Genomic DNA, 14,990 nt, shown 5'->3' on the forward strand with positions numbered 1-14,990 from the left:
AGTATTACAATTTAAAATAACTTTTATTTTAAATTCTATTTTAATATATTGTAGTGTATAATGTAATTTGATTTAATCATAATGAGTAATAAACCGAGAAAAACGAATGATACATTTTTTGGCCAGGATTATTTGATGAATAGGGAGTTTATAGAATAGAAAGCATTTATTTGCAATATAAATCTTTTGTAACGTCATGAATGTCTATATTGTTTTTATCAATGGCTTGATTGGATTTGAGCAGTAGTATAAATAACTTAAAGGGATAGTTCACACAAAAAAATTAATTTGGTCAGCATTTACTCATCTTTAAGTTGTTCCAAACCTGTATAAATGTCTTTCTTCTGTTGAACACAAAAGAAGATATTTTGAAGAATGTTGGTAATAAGACGGTAGCCATCAACTTCCATATATTTTTTCTCCTACTATGAAAGTCAATGGCTCCTGTGTGTGTATATATATATATCTATATATTAATAAATATATGTATGTATACTGAATAATTTGAAAATATAATTTGTATAGAGGATGAGATAGGAACTGGGAAGTTCACACAGATAGATACATAGTAACAAATCTAAGCTGTTATGTTGAATTGGTGTATAATGCAAAGGCAGAGTTTGTTGATCTTGTGATTCTGTTAAGATAGTCTATTGGTCTGTTTCCCTTTCGCCTGCTTCCTTAATAAATAATGAATAGGTCATAAATAGTACTAAAAAGAGTCTGTGTAGAGTGTTTCTCTGTTATTTCTGTGTCTATAATTGATGTAGTGTGAGAGGGTCTTGGATTGCCCACAGCATTAATGAATCTTTTATTCAGACCGGCTGCCTGTGGGTTGGAGTGCTGTGATGTGACCCATTTCCCCAGTCTGTCTCTTCTGTGACGTAACGACCAGAGATTCACATATCGCCAAACAGGGGTGTGTTTCCCAAAAGCACTGTTAGCGAACTATGGTCACAAGTTCCACCGTTACCAGCATAGTTCAACGAACTTCGGGTGTTTCTCGAAACCATGGTCCCAACGAACATTTGCAAACAGCAATGCAAAGTTTTGTGGTTGGAACTAGAGCTCTCGATCTGTGGTTAGAAGCTTTATTAGTAAGACATGTGGACTTACATCATGCTGTTGAGCAAAATAAACAAGTAACATACAGTACATTCTATACATTTCATTCCAAATATATACAAATTCTATTCTACGTCTTTCAGTTTGTCAAGAGAATTAAAGCACTGCGCACCGGGGAACCCCGGAATGATATAAGAGAGAACTTGCAATTGAATGAAACATCTGGAAATAAAGCAAAAGAACAAAAGTAGTAGAAAGTAGTAGCGAAGTAGTCTTCAGATGCCATGTTCGTTATTTTACAGCAATAATCTGACATTAATTCGATCTAGAACAGATTAATTGGTAGACATTATGAGTCCACCACCTGTGTGACGTCATTATATTTTTTGACCAACGTGGTTCGAACGACGGATGTGCGACAAAGTTACGTTTTCGGGAAACAGTCATGACTAGTTAGTTTCTATAATGATGCATTGTACTATGGTGGTTAAATAAGCAGCGAGTAGTGACTTGAGACTGATCAGACACAATTATTTTTTATATTCCATAACTGATCAACCAGACCCCTTACCCAAGAAACAAACTAGGTGTCTGGAAAGTTTCCCCAAACCGCAACTAACACCCTGGCCTGAACAGAACAGGCCTCTGGTTACCATGATAACAAAGACCAATCATCAAGATAAGAGTTTCACTCTAAATTCATTTTGAAACAGACAAATGTACCCCTTTTCTATACAGTCCATCCCAATCCTATTCCCCTTAATAATCACTTGAGATACAGTATATACAATCATGTATCCAATTTTCCTATGTAATAATATGTTCTTTTATATTGTTTTGCCTGTATATTGTCAGCCTGTATTAATACTTGATCAAGATCACACATATACAGTTTCTATTTTATTTCCTGAATGATTATTTACAATAAATGTCGATAGTAAAGACTCTTTAATAGTTTCTCCATCAACCACCAATCAAATTACATATGCAAAACACCAGGCTTTAGCTGGGTAAAGAAGCAATGCGCACGGAATGGAAAGGGCTTGAATGAAGCGCGCTTGGCTCTAGATAAAAATATTAGAGGATATAGCGCTGAATGATGTTTTTTCAAGAGAAGACAGAAATTAGTTATTTACTGAAAATCTTGACATCCGCTCTTGCACACCGTGCCACACTCAGGGATGGTTATTCTTGTCAGTCAGATCTTTTCAATTAATGGCTTGATCGGGAACACAAAACCGGTCTGAATAATTTGAGCTGATCTGAACTTGCTGACCGGTCACAGCAGTACAGAAGAAGAAAGTTATCAGTGTATAATGACAACAATTTCAATCTGTTCCTTCAGAAGGCATGTAATAGTCTACGAGTCACATTTTATGATACCATTATGGTACTTTTGTGTCCATTTTGAAGCTTGAAAGCTTCAATCTTCGTTCACTTCAATTGCATAGAGAAGTTATTTAAAATGTCTTAGTTAAGTTAAATGGGTTTGAAATGACATGAGGGGGAGTAAATGATGCCAGAATATTTATTTTTGGCTGGACTGTTTCTTTGAAGCTCAAGTCGAGTGCTCGAGCTCCTTGATTACAGACGGCAAGCTGCAACGGAAAAAGGATCTTATGAACATATAAACTCAACAAAAGTGCTATTTAAAGATCAGTCAGAATTTAAGCATCAAATTCAGAAAGAATGTGAAAAACATAAATATCTCATATCTAACTGATATCCAACGTCTATATTTACAACTGTGTTGGCATATTGGAAAATAGCCTGTACTGTATTCAACTGCACGCATGACAGTAAGACGTGACTCAATGCCCAGAGATATTCTTTAGATAAACGGCGTGCTTCGTAAAGCTAGAGTTAACATGCCGTGTGTGCATGTGTTTGCACTTCTGCTGGTCTTTGTAAGATGCTTATTGTGTGTGTGTTTGCATGGTTTATATGCTTCTGTGCACATGTATGTTTGCATATTGCTGCTTGTGAATAAGAATAGTTAATGCATGTCCATGGATTTTTTTTTTTGTCAGCATGTAGGCTAGATTTTACAACCCAGGCTTGTTAGAAAAACGTGGTTGTGGCGACATTTCTGAAAAATGATATTATGTTGTGTAACGAATTAACTCTATGGAATATTAATAATCAATAATCAGTTCAGTTCAGATCAGTTAATATAATTAACTTAATGTAGTAAAATTAATATTACAATCAACCCACCTGTTGGTCATGAACACTCAGCGTTAATTGTTTATCAATTCTAAGAAATATTTATTTCTGGGGAAGGGAAATGTCTTTCTTACTGTACAGTACTAAGAGCCTGTAGTCAAAATCTAAATCGTAAAGTAAACTTTGTTGCAAGCAGAGAATCAGAACCAAATACGTATTCGTATTGTGCACAAGTTTTATTAATTAAATCACAAACATAAATAATCTAAACACATACATGCATGCATGGGTAAAAGGGTGAGTGAAAGAATGGAATCGGAAGCAGGAAATGGAACTATGGGAAAGATCCATTTAACAATGAAAAGGACCATCAGCTTATCATTTTCAGAGAACCTCATTAAATGTATATATTATACTTGCAAGGCATTTGCAGCGGACACATTTCTTGAAGATCTTGGAAAAATGTTGATGTTTCCTTTGAGTGTCAAACATTGAAGTTGCAATCGTTTTCTTCTCCGTTGGATGAAGAAGATATGAGGAACTTGCATGGGTAGTTCGACTCTGTTCTGGATGAAGGTTTTCTCTCTCTAATGGCAGAGGCCCTGACCACATTTTTAACAGCAATAAAACCAACTTATCTGATCGTAGTCATGGTAACTAAGACCTTCTTGCCCTTTTGGGGGGATAGGACCACAGATCCCAGAGTGAGATTTAAATATTTTTTGTTAACTAACTAGGCCTATAACAAATACTTGTGTCTGATTTGTCTCAGTCGTTACAGTTGCTTCTTTCCCATATTGCAACACTTTTAAAGTGAAATGTACAGTGAGTGGCACTAAAAGCATGTTCCGAAGCAGATGAATGTGAATCTAGCAGTGTTTTGTTACGCTGGTTGTTGTACATATTGCGGCTGTTCGCAAATAAAATGTCTGGTGAATGGTACTAAAAGCTTAATTCTCTATAACGTTTGAAAATAACTTATTATCTACACTAAACCTAGTTGATAGTGTTATCAAAAGCAAATGTGAGATAAAAACACATTTGCTAAAGCAACTATGGCATTTTATCTTGCTTCTATAAGTCTGTGAGCTCTTTTATTATGACTTGTGTTACACAGGACTCATATCCGAGCACTCCTCATTGCAAGTGCAATGCTGTACCTGGTGAGCTACTGAGCAAGTTTACTACAAAAGCTATACATATGGAGCTGGCTTGCATGTAAATGTCAAAATGTATTTGTTTATAAATCATGCACTATGGTAAAAGTGTTTTCAGGTAATGTGCAAGGAACCGCATGAAAATAATTGACTATAAATAATTAATAAACTGCCCCGTAAGCATAACTTGTGTAGGAATAAAAGTTGTTGGGGTCTCTAGTAGTCGTTTACTGCATCTAGTGGTCATTTGAGCTTGCAACTGCCATGAAATGCATAGATATGTTTTTGAAGTTTTGCAAAAATGAGTACTAATTAGCCTCAATCCCAGTGTAGGATTTAGCTGTCTTAATTTATTGTTCACTAGTGTTCACACGTAACGTTCATACTATCAAAATCATCTCAAGTTCACTTTGAATAAGATATAATAAGCAGAAATTTCCTCTTTTCCAGGCAAAATGATGCCAACGTTTGTGCAAATACCTGCACTGTAAACCCTAATAAGTTGAGACTACTCAAATGATTTGAGGAAAGTGGTTGCGTAAGTTTTTTTGAGTAATGGGAAAATTCAAACTTAATTAATTGAGTTGACCTAATGTGGTCTTCTCATTGAATTAACTTAAATGTTTAAGTAAAGATAACTTAAAAGGCTAATGGAGTAAACTCAAATTTTCCAGGTTATATTTTGTTGTTTACTTATTATTAAATACATTTTAAATAAATTATAAATCATTAAACCAAGTTTTGTTTTTCACAACAGCTTTATTAGGCTTACATTACATATCTTAACTTCTATAATGCATACTGACTGAACATTGTATATTAACATTTAATCAGTAAAAAATACAATTACAATACTTGCAGTAAATTAAATCAATTGATTAAAAATTTTAATTGAAAAGTGAAATTGACCAGATCAGAACAATTGACCAGAACAATTAAAAACACAGTGTAATGAACAACAACAGACATTGTCTGTTATTGTAAATATTGTCATCTACTTATCTTTCACCCTTTGTAATAGTTGTGTGTGTCCCTCAGTTGTCCTCGGTGTCAATAGATAGATCTCAACATCATACAGTCACTTTTAGAATGGGTTCAAAATTTCAAAATATGCTGGAAAACCAAAAAATGTGTCAGTACTGCAGGCTAACATCAGCGAGATCTCATCCTGGGTAAACTGCCACTGTTGGTCCAAAGGGTCTCATTGCCGCAGTCCTTTAGATGAATGGTTGGGGCAGGGATCGAAGGATCCTGTGATTAAAATAAAAAAAATAATTAAGACGCATTTTCTTTTAATACATCGTACAGTACTCATTGTTTAAGCACAGGTTAGAGTGATATAATAATAAAAATGTAACAATACAAAGGAATGTTGCTAGTTGGACAGCAACAAGAATGGAAATAATCAAAGCAAGTCAAAGTGCTTTCTTGCCGTTTCAGTAACTAAATAAAATACAAGATAACTTGGGAAACTGAATTGTATTCAAACAAAAACTCTTTCTGTGTGCTTTACCTTATTGATGACTCAGATCTTTGAAGAGCAGCAGTAGCCTATTCGTGAAGAATGGCAGCGTTTACCACCTGGCCTAAAAACAATCATATATATATACACAGTAAATTACATCATAATAAAACTAAGTACATGGTAGATTTCTACACTTACTAGAACATTGAAACAAACAAAAGGAGTGAAATTTACACTGCACTTCAACAATTATGATATCATTTTAAGTATGTTGCTAAAAAACTTGTTTGCCTCACATGAATCAAGTCAGCTGCAGTTCTTCCTTCAGTGAGTTACTGTTTCTGAAGCCTCTGAGGACAGTTGAGAAGAAAGTGTCTGCTGATTTGTCAAAGGAGAATACGTTAACAACTCAAACATAAACGCACTCAATTTAAATCAACAACACTCAATCTTATGTTTTTGTTAAATACTCTATTTAAAAAGGTTTTATGAAAAAGTTTTTATTTGCACTTACCTTCGTCTGATATAAATGTCTGGAAAGGAAAAACAGGACGCTGTCAGTGCACGCAGTAACTGAAGGCAATGGGCTAAAATACAGTTCAGAAAAAAATATGACATTGAAAAACTTTGCCGTTGTGTTATGGTAAACATTATACAATGATTTTATTAATTCACACTTACCTTAGTCTGATGTAAATCTCACAGAAAATACCGGGCTCTGTCAGCGCGCAAGATTTGAATGGAGCAGGGGCGGGAATAAACGGCTCGAAAACAACGTCGGGCTAGAAAATACAGTTTAAAAAAACTGTTACAACATTGAACAAATTGTGATGTTATGTTCTGGCAAACATGTTATTTAAAATAGTTTTATGAATTCACACTTACCATACGTTTTCTCAGCCTCAGAAAATACGAGATATATCCAGCTGCAGACCCGCAGCACCACCAGTTTCAGAACCCCAGTGCCAGAACCCCAGCGCCAGAACCGGAAGTGAGGGAGGGGCGGAATTATTTACAATGACACAAGCATGGTTATTTTTGCAAGTATTTGAAAATATTTAAAATTGTTGCACCTTTTAAATAATATTTAGGGTATGTTTTTATTACACAGTGAGTCACTGCTCCTTGTATGAACTATAACTGGTATGTGACAAATAAAGAGCAAGACAGCGCTCGTGTTGTTTGAAGACGTAAGAGTGCGCGCGCGCGGCCAGGGCTCTCTCTCTCTCTGCTCTGCCCTGTCATGCGCAGCAGTCATTCTATTCTACATCACTCACCGATCAAAATAGGCTTTGGCGGGACACAAATTTGCTTTGGCGGCCGCCAAAAAGCGGACGATCTGACGGGTTTTAGAAGATTTAATACAACCTGAAACTAAAAAACAGACCCGACCTCTATTTGAGACCGGCCTTTATTTACCCAGACCTGCAGCCACACCAGGCGTGTAAAGGAGACAAGTACGGTACATTTTTATTGTTTCTTTTAAAACAATGCCGGATTTTCTCTCTCTTTTTAGATTTTTGACATTATTTTACATAAAGAAAAATGCATGCTGCACATGTTCTTGTGAAATAAAGTATATTTTATATAAAATGACCATAAGTTTCAAGTATTATTTTTCACCATCATGATCAGGAAGTAACTCTCATAATACAATGAAACGGATAACTATATAGAATTATATTACACAAAATCAATGTTTTAAAATGCTTATTGTACTATACCTTAATGTATCATTATAATACGAATAAAGTATGACGTTTCGTGTGTAAAAATGCCGTTTCGTGTCTAAGCAAATTACGCTCCAAAACGTTAGGTGGCGTTACTCGGTTTAGAACGTAAGCTCCGCCCCTCACTTCCGGTCCTGGCGCTGGTGTTAGAACGTAAGCTCCGCCCCTTACTCCCGGTTCTGGCGCTGGGGTTCTGAAACTGGTGGTGCTGCGGGTCTGCAGCTGGATACTATTGGAAAATACCGGACGCTCTGCGCGCGCAAGAAGAACTACAGTGAGTCAGGGGCTGCTGCGGGGGAGGGGGGAGAACAGGCTCGAGAGTCGAGACTCGAGACAGTCGTCGATTAAAAAAAGATTCCATTTACAGGCGTCAGGAATTGAAAGTCTTGATCCAAATGCGAGGCCTGAAATGTCTGTACGTGATGGACAGGACCGATTTAACCCCTAAATGACTGTTTTATGCAGTGTCAGTCAGTCCCTCTGGCCTGCTGCCTGCATCAACAAATTCACGATGAACAAAAAAAATACTGCCTTGTGTATCGACCAATCAGCGTGTTGTCAAGGCAGAATTTCAGGCACGGCCAATCATATTAAACCGACACATAGTGAATCATTTAAATAACTTGAAATTTTGAGTTCATAACACTTAAAATCTTAATCTGAAAGACTGTTGCTGCCAAATGAGTACATTAAACACAACTGTTTCATTCTTGATGCAAAAACTTGCTATTGTAAGTAATGTTAAGTTATGATAACTTGATTTCTTTATTAATGATAACATTGGGGTTTACAGTGTGTTTGGGTTTGTGCTGTACGTTTCAAATGTGTGTAAAATGTCGGAACGGACGGCAGTCAGCGGTATCAATCATTGACCAAAGTCAAGTCAAGCTAAGATGAATATTAGATTCCAATATAAAAGACGATTAATGTTGTGCAGTTTGTCTGAGCTGTAAAAATAGGCTAGTTTAAGCCTTAAGCCAGGCTCAAACTACAGGAGTTTCAGGTCAATTTATGACCGATTTACCTCTCTGTCATTCTGAGAAAAAATCGCGTCCAGAGCATCGGTCGGTTCTGATGGTCGGCCAAGATTATGTAGTAATTGGAGGCGTTTACAGATGCATTTTTGGAAACATTTACATATACTCTGCAATCGTCATGATGATGATGGGCTACTTATATTGAAATATTAATTTTAAAGAAAAAAAATTAACTTTTTTTTTCTATTTCAATCAACCTTTTGTCTTTAAAATAGTTAAAAACATTTTATGTGCAAATATTCCAAATAAAATTAGGTTATTAAAGCTTCATGCATAATGATTAAAGAATAAAAAAAAGCAGTTTAAATTGTTTTAGGTGGAGTATATCATATTACAATGCATAATATAAATTCCCACACGTATTCATTTCATACTGATCATTTCATGTCAGCTACTTATGTGTGTGCTTCTACTTGTATGGCCGCATGTAAAGTATTTGTGTGTGTTGAGTGTGATCAGTGGAAAGTGAATGAATAAATAATAGGGGCGGCACACGGAGGCAGCTGCTCTCTGTTGGCTTCTGAAGTGGCGTGGGGTGAGGTGAGACAGGCGGCGGTGGAGAGTGCCGTTTACCCACAACCAGGAGTCTGTTTACCGGAACAAACCAGTCGCCACAGCTACTTAAAGCGAGCACATGCTGAGACCGTAATTAGCCGTATTTGTATCCTCGATTGCTCGGTAAGAGGTTTAGGAAGTTGCGGTCAATTCAAACTATCGAACAATCTGAGATAAAAAGAAACACACAAAAGGAGAAAGTTGAATTAGAATATCCAGCTGTTACTTAACCTGAAGTTGCATCTAGAAACAAATAGACAACAATTCTTTCTTAGTGTTTTAAAGGTCGCAACAGCACCCAGTAAAAGTGTAAAGTGTAAATGATAACTGAAATTACTATTAGTCATTATCAGTGAGGTGCTTAACACACTCCATCTGTGTAAATGCAGGTGTATATATGATTTTGTGATCTGATTACTGACAGGTATTCAACTGAAATGACAATGATTTAAATCAAAAATTAATTTCAACATTTGTGGTGAAAGAAAAATTTAAGCAGATTGAATTCAACAGCATTATGTGATTACATACTATTTCTGCGTTTTTTTTCAACATGTACAGTAGTGACACATTGACAAAAATGCCATTGATGAAATTCACGAGTGTCACAGGGGACCCTTTTGAATGCATGTTAATATCAAGTGGAAATGGCAACCCGTTTCGGCTATCCACTTTAATGGGTGTTAAGATATGTTTTTATGACTGGATGTGATTAATGCAGATCACTCTCTCAGCATGTTTTCTAGTCTGAAGATTTTCAGTCATCCAATTCATAGCTTGTCAGTTAAAAATCACGTCACCACACTGCTGCATTATAAAAAACGCAGATTTCTCCATCCTCACAGGAAGTGATTAAACCTTAGATTGTTGATGTGCAGCAGACACGATGATGATTATTAGCTTAAGAGTCGACATCCTCATTTACACAATTTCCTGTCATATCCTGCTCCAAGAGAAGAGAAAGTATAATTTTACTAAAAGGAGTAAACGGCCGAAAGAGCGATAGAGAGTGTGAGAGAGAGATTTGCAAGAAAGTATGTGTGTTTCTATTGACTTCCACAGGCTGATGGAAATGAAAGGGTGTTTGATTGCGGAGTGCAGAACTAATCTAATTAACCTTGCTGCAATCCTCTGTCCCACATTGTGACCTGTGCCGCTGCTCATAATGAAAAAAGTGAGAGAGAGAGAGAGAGAGAGAGAGAATATGCTTTTCAAAATGCCATCAAAATACATACTAGATATCTGCTGGAAAAGTAAAACTAATCTCAGCCAATATAAAATGCACATGCCTTGCACGTGCATTTTAGACTCGTGGTAGTAGACTCACTACCACAAACCATAAACAATTCGTGGATAAACATACAGTATATAAAGCAATAAGCTCCGCGTCGTGCATAACAACGCCCCTTAGCTGTTCTATTGTAAAACACGGCTTCAAGGGGCTTATTGCTTTTATAAAACGGTTACTCCATAAAAATATTCATTTTAATATGTATTTTATTTATAAAATAAACACCAGCAACAAAAAATATAATGTTAGAACACATTTATTCCTCCGCCAAGCAATGTAGTTCCAAAGAGGTTGCCAAGCAACACATGCAGCAACAAAGAATCACAAACGGCAGTTGCACAGTAATACTAATGTAATGTGGGCACAGGTGTATGTTTGTTGAGTCATTTACAACGGCTTCGAACGTGGCCCAACCAATCAGAATCAAGGACTAGAACTTTCTGTTTTATAATATAATATAGATGCGTATTTACTTAATGCCGACAGTAGCCCTATATGTGAGATTTTATAGAGCTTGCTATTCTATTACTAATAAATTCTAATCATATACCGGGGTTAGCCCAGGACGAACCCAGGACGAAGAAGAAGCCCTGGAGGAGATAATGGAAGAAGAAACCAGGGCGGCGATGATGGCTGGAGGAGCCAGGGAGTAGACGAAGACAGGAGGAGCCAGGTGGGAACCCAAAGCCCGACGGAGCCGAAGGGGTGGAGAGACGAGGCATAGCCAAAGGGCCGGAAGTCTGTCGTGCAGGCAGAGGAACGACTGACCAAGGCGGGGTTGGACGGACGAGGGAGCCCGGTGGAGCCGTGAGGATGACAGTCCAAGGTGGAGCTAAGGGGAAGGGGAGGGGGAGGGGGAGGTAGGTGTAGGGGGGGGGGTGTTGCTGACAGTTGTTTGGCCGAGGTGGAATGACGGGCTCGGCAGCTCGAGGAGGAGGATGCTGGCGGAGCTGTTGACCAAAAGACCCGAGGCAGATCCGCGCAGCAGAGTGGAGTAAACAGAGGAGATGCCGAGGAAGGAGAGGCTGGGTTGTATTATCATCAACGAAGGAGACTTGGAGCTGGGCAGGGCCAGCAGAGATGCAGGAGACTTGGAGCTGGCTGGGATCAGCGGAGACGCAGGAGACTTGGGAGTTGGGCGGGACCAGCGAGGACAAGAAACTACGAGGAAAACCCTCTTCCTCAAACAATAACACAGAAACCTTGACAAGCTCACCCTCAGCAATGGGAGTATGGGCAGGGCTCCATTCCATTCCCTCGAACTCCACGATGACACCTACAGGTACTGATAATGTTGCCGGCTCACGCACCTGGTCAGACATACTGTTGGGCTCAGGCTCCAGGGCGAGGTATTGCTCAGGTGTCATTTCAAGCACTCTCTCTGTGCCTGCTGTGGGCTCAGTTATAATGTCCTTGTTGGGTGTTGTTGGTGGCTGGCTGGTCTCTGGAGTTGGATTGGCGTTGGCCTCACCCGAGAGGCAGACGGTCATGGGGGAGTTGTTGTTAGCCAGCACCCACTCCACAAAAGCAGCAAATGTCCCTCAAGGAGCATTACGGGCAGGGCGTGCCTTATACTGATAATTTAAGCTGGTCAGGAAATAAACACTCAGGGAGCGGTAGGGGAAGGTGGTAAGGCAAGCCAGGTCTAAAAAGTCCCTTGTGTGGCTTCATCTTTCTGCTCTAAACAGAGCAATCTGGCCACAGGAAGATCCATTTCTTGTTAGGTTCGGTCTTCTGTAACATTGTGGCTGTAGTAAAACTACGTTGTGTCTCAGCTCAGGTGCTACACTACCTGCATTCTCATGCGCTGTCAGAATTAAAGTATGCTTCCGACACTTATTATTGACAATTTACAAAATAACAAGTATCAGCTAACATCTCAGCCTTGGTGATATATTGGTCTATAGGTTTGTGAATAATCAAATAAACAAGCACAATTTTTTTTCTAACATTAGTTTTAATAGGCTTAAAAGTTAAAACATTATTTTTATTAGCATATGTGATGATAATATTTTATAATAGCAATAGCATACATAATGTCAAATTTATATTAAATAGAACCCACAGGTGTATTTAAACTTAATGTGACAGTTTTGTGAATTTGTGACGTAATATGTATGTGTGTGTGTGTGTGTGCGTGTGTGTGTGTGTGTGTGTGTGTGTGTGTGTGTGTGTGTTTGACTTATACACCACACCCTGTAACCTGCGCTATTATTTGACACTAGGTACAGGTGCTGTAACATGAGTATGCATATGGTGTTGTCGTGACACATGACTTCAAACAAACCCAGACACAAAGCAAGTGGACATTTGCATTTTGTTCTCCATTCATGTGAGAACCACACTGACTGAGAGGAAGACAGAGCAGCATGGACGAGATGAGACAGGGAAGGAAGGACGGTTACAACAGAGCAGCGATCACTGACGTCTGTTTCTGCTATAAATGAAGCACAGATTCATAGAGTCAGTGTGTGTTCAGTGTAGCTCCCACACTTAATTTCATAACTCTGTAATCATAATTCAAAGAAGCTGAGTGAGTAGGAGATGATCTGTGGATGACATCTATAGTATGTCCAGTGATTCACGCTGGCATCTTTCCTCAACACAACCCTCAGATTGTGCTGACCAAGCCTTTATGCTTTCAGATAATTCTGCTATTTGATATCCTGTGGTGGGTGAGTGCTGTTCATTACCTGCACAGATGAAAGCCAGACATCGTGTTGAGGTTGCCTTTCACATACATCTTCTGATCGACCCTTTCTTTCTCTCTTCATCTGTCCACAGGCTCAAAGCTTTGGAAGAACAAGCAAATGGAGACCCACAACTGCTGAGCTATCGGTTCTCCCTCCCTCTTTTCCTCTCTTCCAGTTCCTCCTCTTCCTCTTCTTTTTACGTTCTCCTTTTCACTGAGAGCAGGAGATGAGTTCAGAGGAGAAAAGTTCCACCATGTCCCAGAAGATCTCCTCTCCATCTCACAGCAATAGCAGTTCCTCCTCCAAACATGACAGCAGACAGGTGAGTTTGTGCATGATTTGACAGTTAATGAGTTACGTTTATGTAACATTTAGGTTACATTTATATTAAGTATCACTTTGGTATGTACTATTAAACTCATCCTGCACTTTTGAATGGATAAGAAACCTCAAATCATTTGGCATTGTGAGAAGAGGTGTTCTATTACTTTTCTAAGCTATCAGAGAATGATTTTTACCTGATGGATGATACAACGCCAAAAAAAAAAAAACACTATCAAATGAACTGAGGATGAAGAAGACAGACTTCCAGTTGTTTTGTATTAGTTTGTATGATATAAATGAAGATTCTCACTGTTGATTTTCTAGGTTTAATATTTGCCCTGCTGATTCTGCAAATAGGTAGTTGGCATGAAATACTTTTTGGAAATTGACATCCTGTGGTGTGATATGAAATACATAATCTAAAATTATTTTTAGATGATGTTTTCTTATTCTTTCATCGTAAAAAAATTTGAAAGCCTGCATACTATGTTCTTTAGGAAAAAATATAGAATAAATCTTCAAAAGTAAAATAAGACCAGTTCAGTCAGGAAACTCTAGATGGCGGAGACTGATTCCACCTTGGCATGTAATTGCTAGAAATCACACAATTTACTATATGGCACAAGTTGTTCAGCTGATTGCTCTCAGCTATATCTGCAGCCAATCAGCTTGCTTGCTCAACATTTAAATAGACTGGTTCAGAGTTTTCTGTAAGCCGGTCCATCATCATGCTGTCAGAGTTTATCTGATAACTTCCACCTCCCCCAGCACCACCTGTATACTGTAGATCTGCTATATATGGGAAATTTTATGCACGTATATTTGTACAGCTTCTGAATATCTGTGTATGTATATTGACAGGAGCAAGTCTCTGTACTTACTCTGCAGTAGAAGCAGCAATCAAAGCAGCAGAAGCATGGATATCAGATCTAGCTAGTCCACCAAGATCAATAAGTTAACATTGTCATAACCATTAACATGCTAAAACTGAGGGTTGTCATGACTGAAATATACTTACCCATACACATTTATATGAAAGTATTTATATAGTATTTTAAATTTAAACCTAAAACATCAAGAAATAAAAATGCCATGCAAACATGCATGAACTACACAAACATTATCTTAAGTTTCAATAGAGCAAATATGAGACTCTATTGTAGATCAGCTGTGGTTTCCCTGATTTATAAATGTCTGATGTTCTGTTTATACTTCTTAGGATGACATGCATCACTTACCGGTACATTTTTCTTGATAATTTTTCTTGATTTAAAAAGATATTGAACAAAATCGTATAAATATTTTACATTGCTCAAAATGAGTTCTTTTTTGTAATTTTCTGAAAGCAAAGGAAAACTTGACGGCATGACAGATGAAAGCAGAAACCAGTGTACCGGACAAAATGTTTTTGGACTTTGTCCAAAAATTTCTCAGCTATTCCTTTCCGCTTTATCTTCGTCTGTCTCATTACCCGCTGTTCTGAAACACAGCATTAATCCCTCTTCTC

At 37.9% G+C, this 14,990-nt stretch overlaps 1 protein-coding gene across 3 annotated transcripts in view; it reads left to right on the plus strand.

Moving 5' to 3' along the window:
* Positions 1-14,990, plus strand: part of osbpl3b (oxysterol binding protein-like 3b) — a 90,703-nt gene that overhangs the window by 25,930 nt on the left and 49,783 nt on the right. For 2 of the 3 annotated variants that reach the window (XM_056234895.1, XM_056234897.1), the window contains exon 2: positions 13,251-13,481. In XM_056234895.1, coding sequence (XP_056090870.1) covers positions 13,386-13,481 — 96 coding nt within the window. In that variant the 5' untranslated portion in view covers positions 13,251-13,385. Of the gene's footprint in view, positions 1-13,061; positions 13,138-13,250; positions 13,482-14,990 lie in introns of those variants that run through there. The other variant, XM_056234896.1, reaches the window with a different exon arrangement.

The sequence above is a fragment of the Rhinichthys klamathensis genome, unplaced genomic scaffold (genome assembly GCF_029890125.1).
Source record: "Rhinichthys klamathensis goyatoka isolate OS25496 unplaced genomic scaffold, OSU_Roscu_1.1 h1tg000407l_1, whole genome shotgun sequence".
Classification (NCBI taxonomy): domain Eukaryota; kingdom Metazoa; phylum Chordata; class Actinopteri; order Cypriniformes; family Leuciscidae; genus Rhinichthys; species Rhinichthys klamathensis.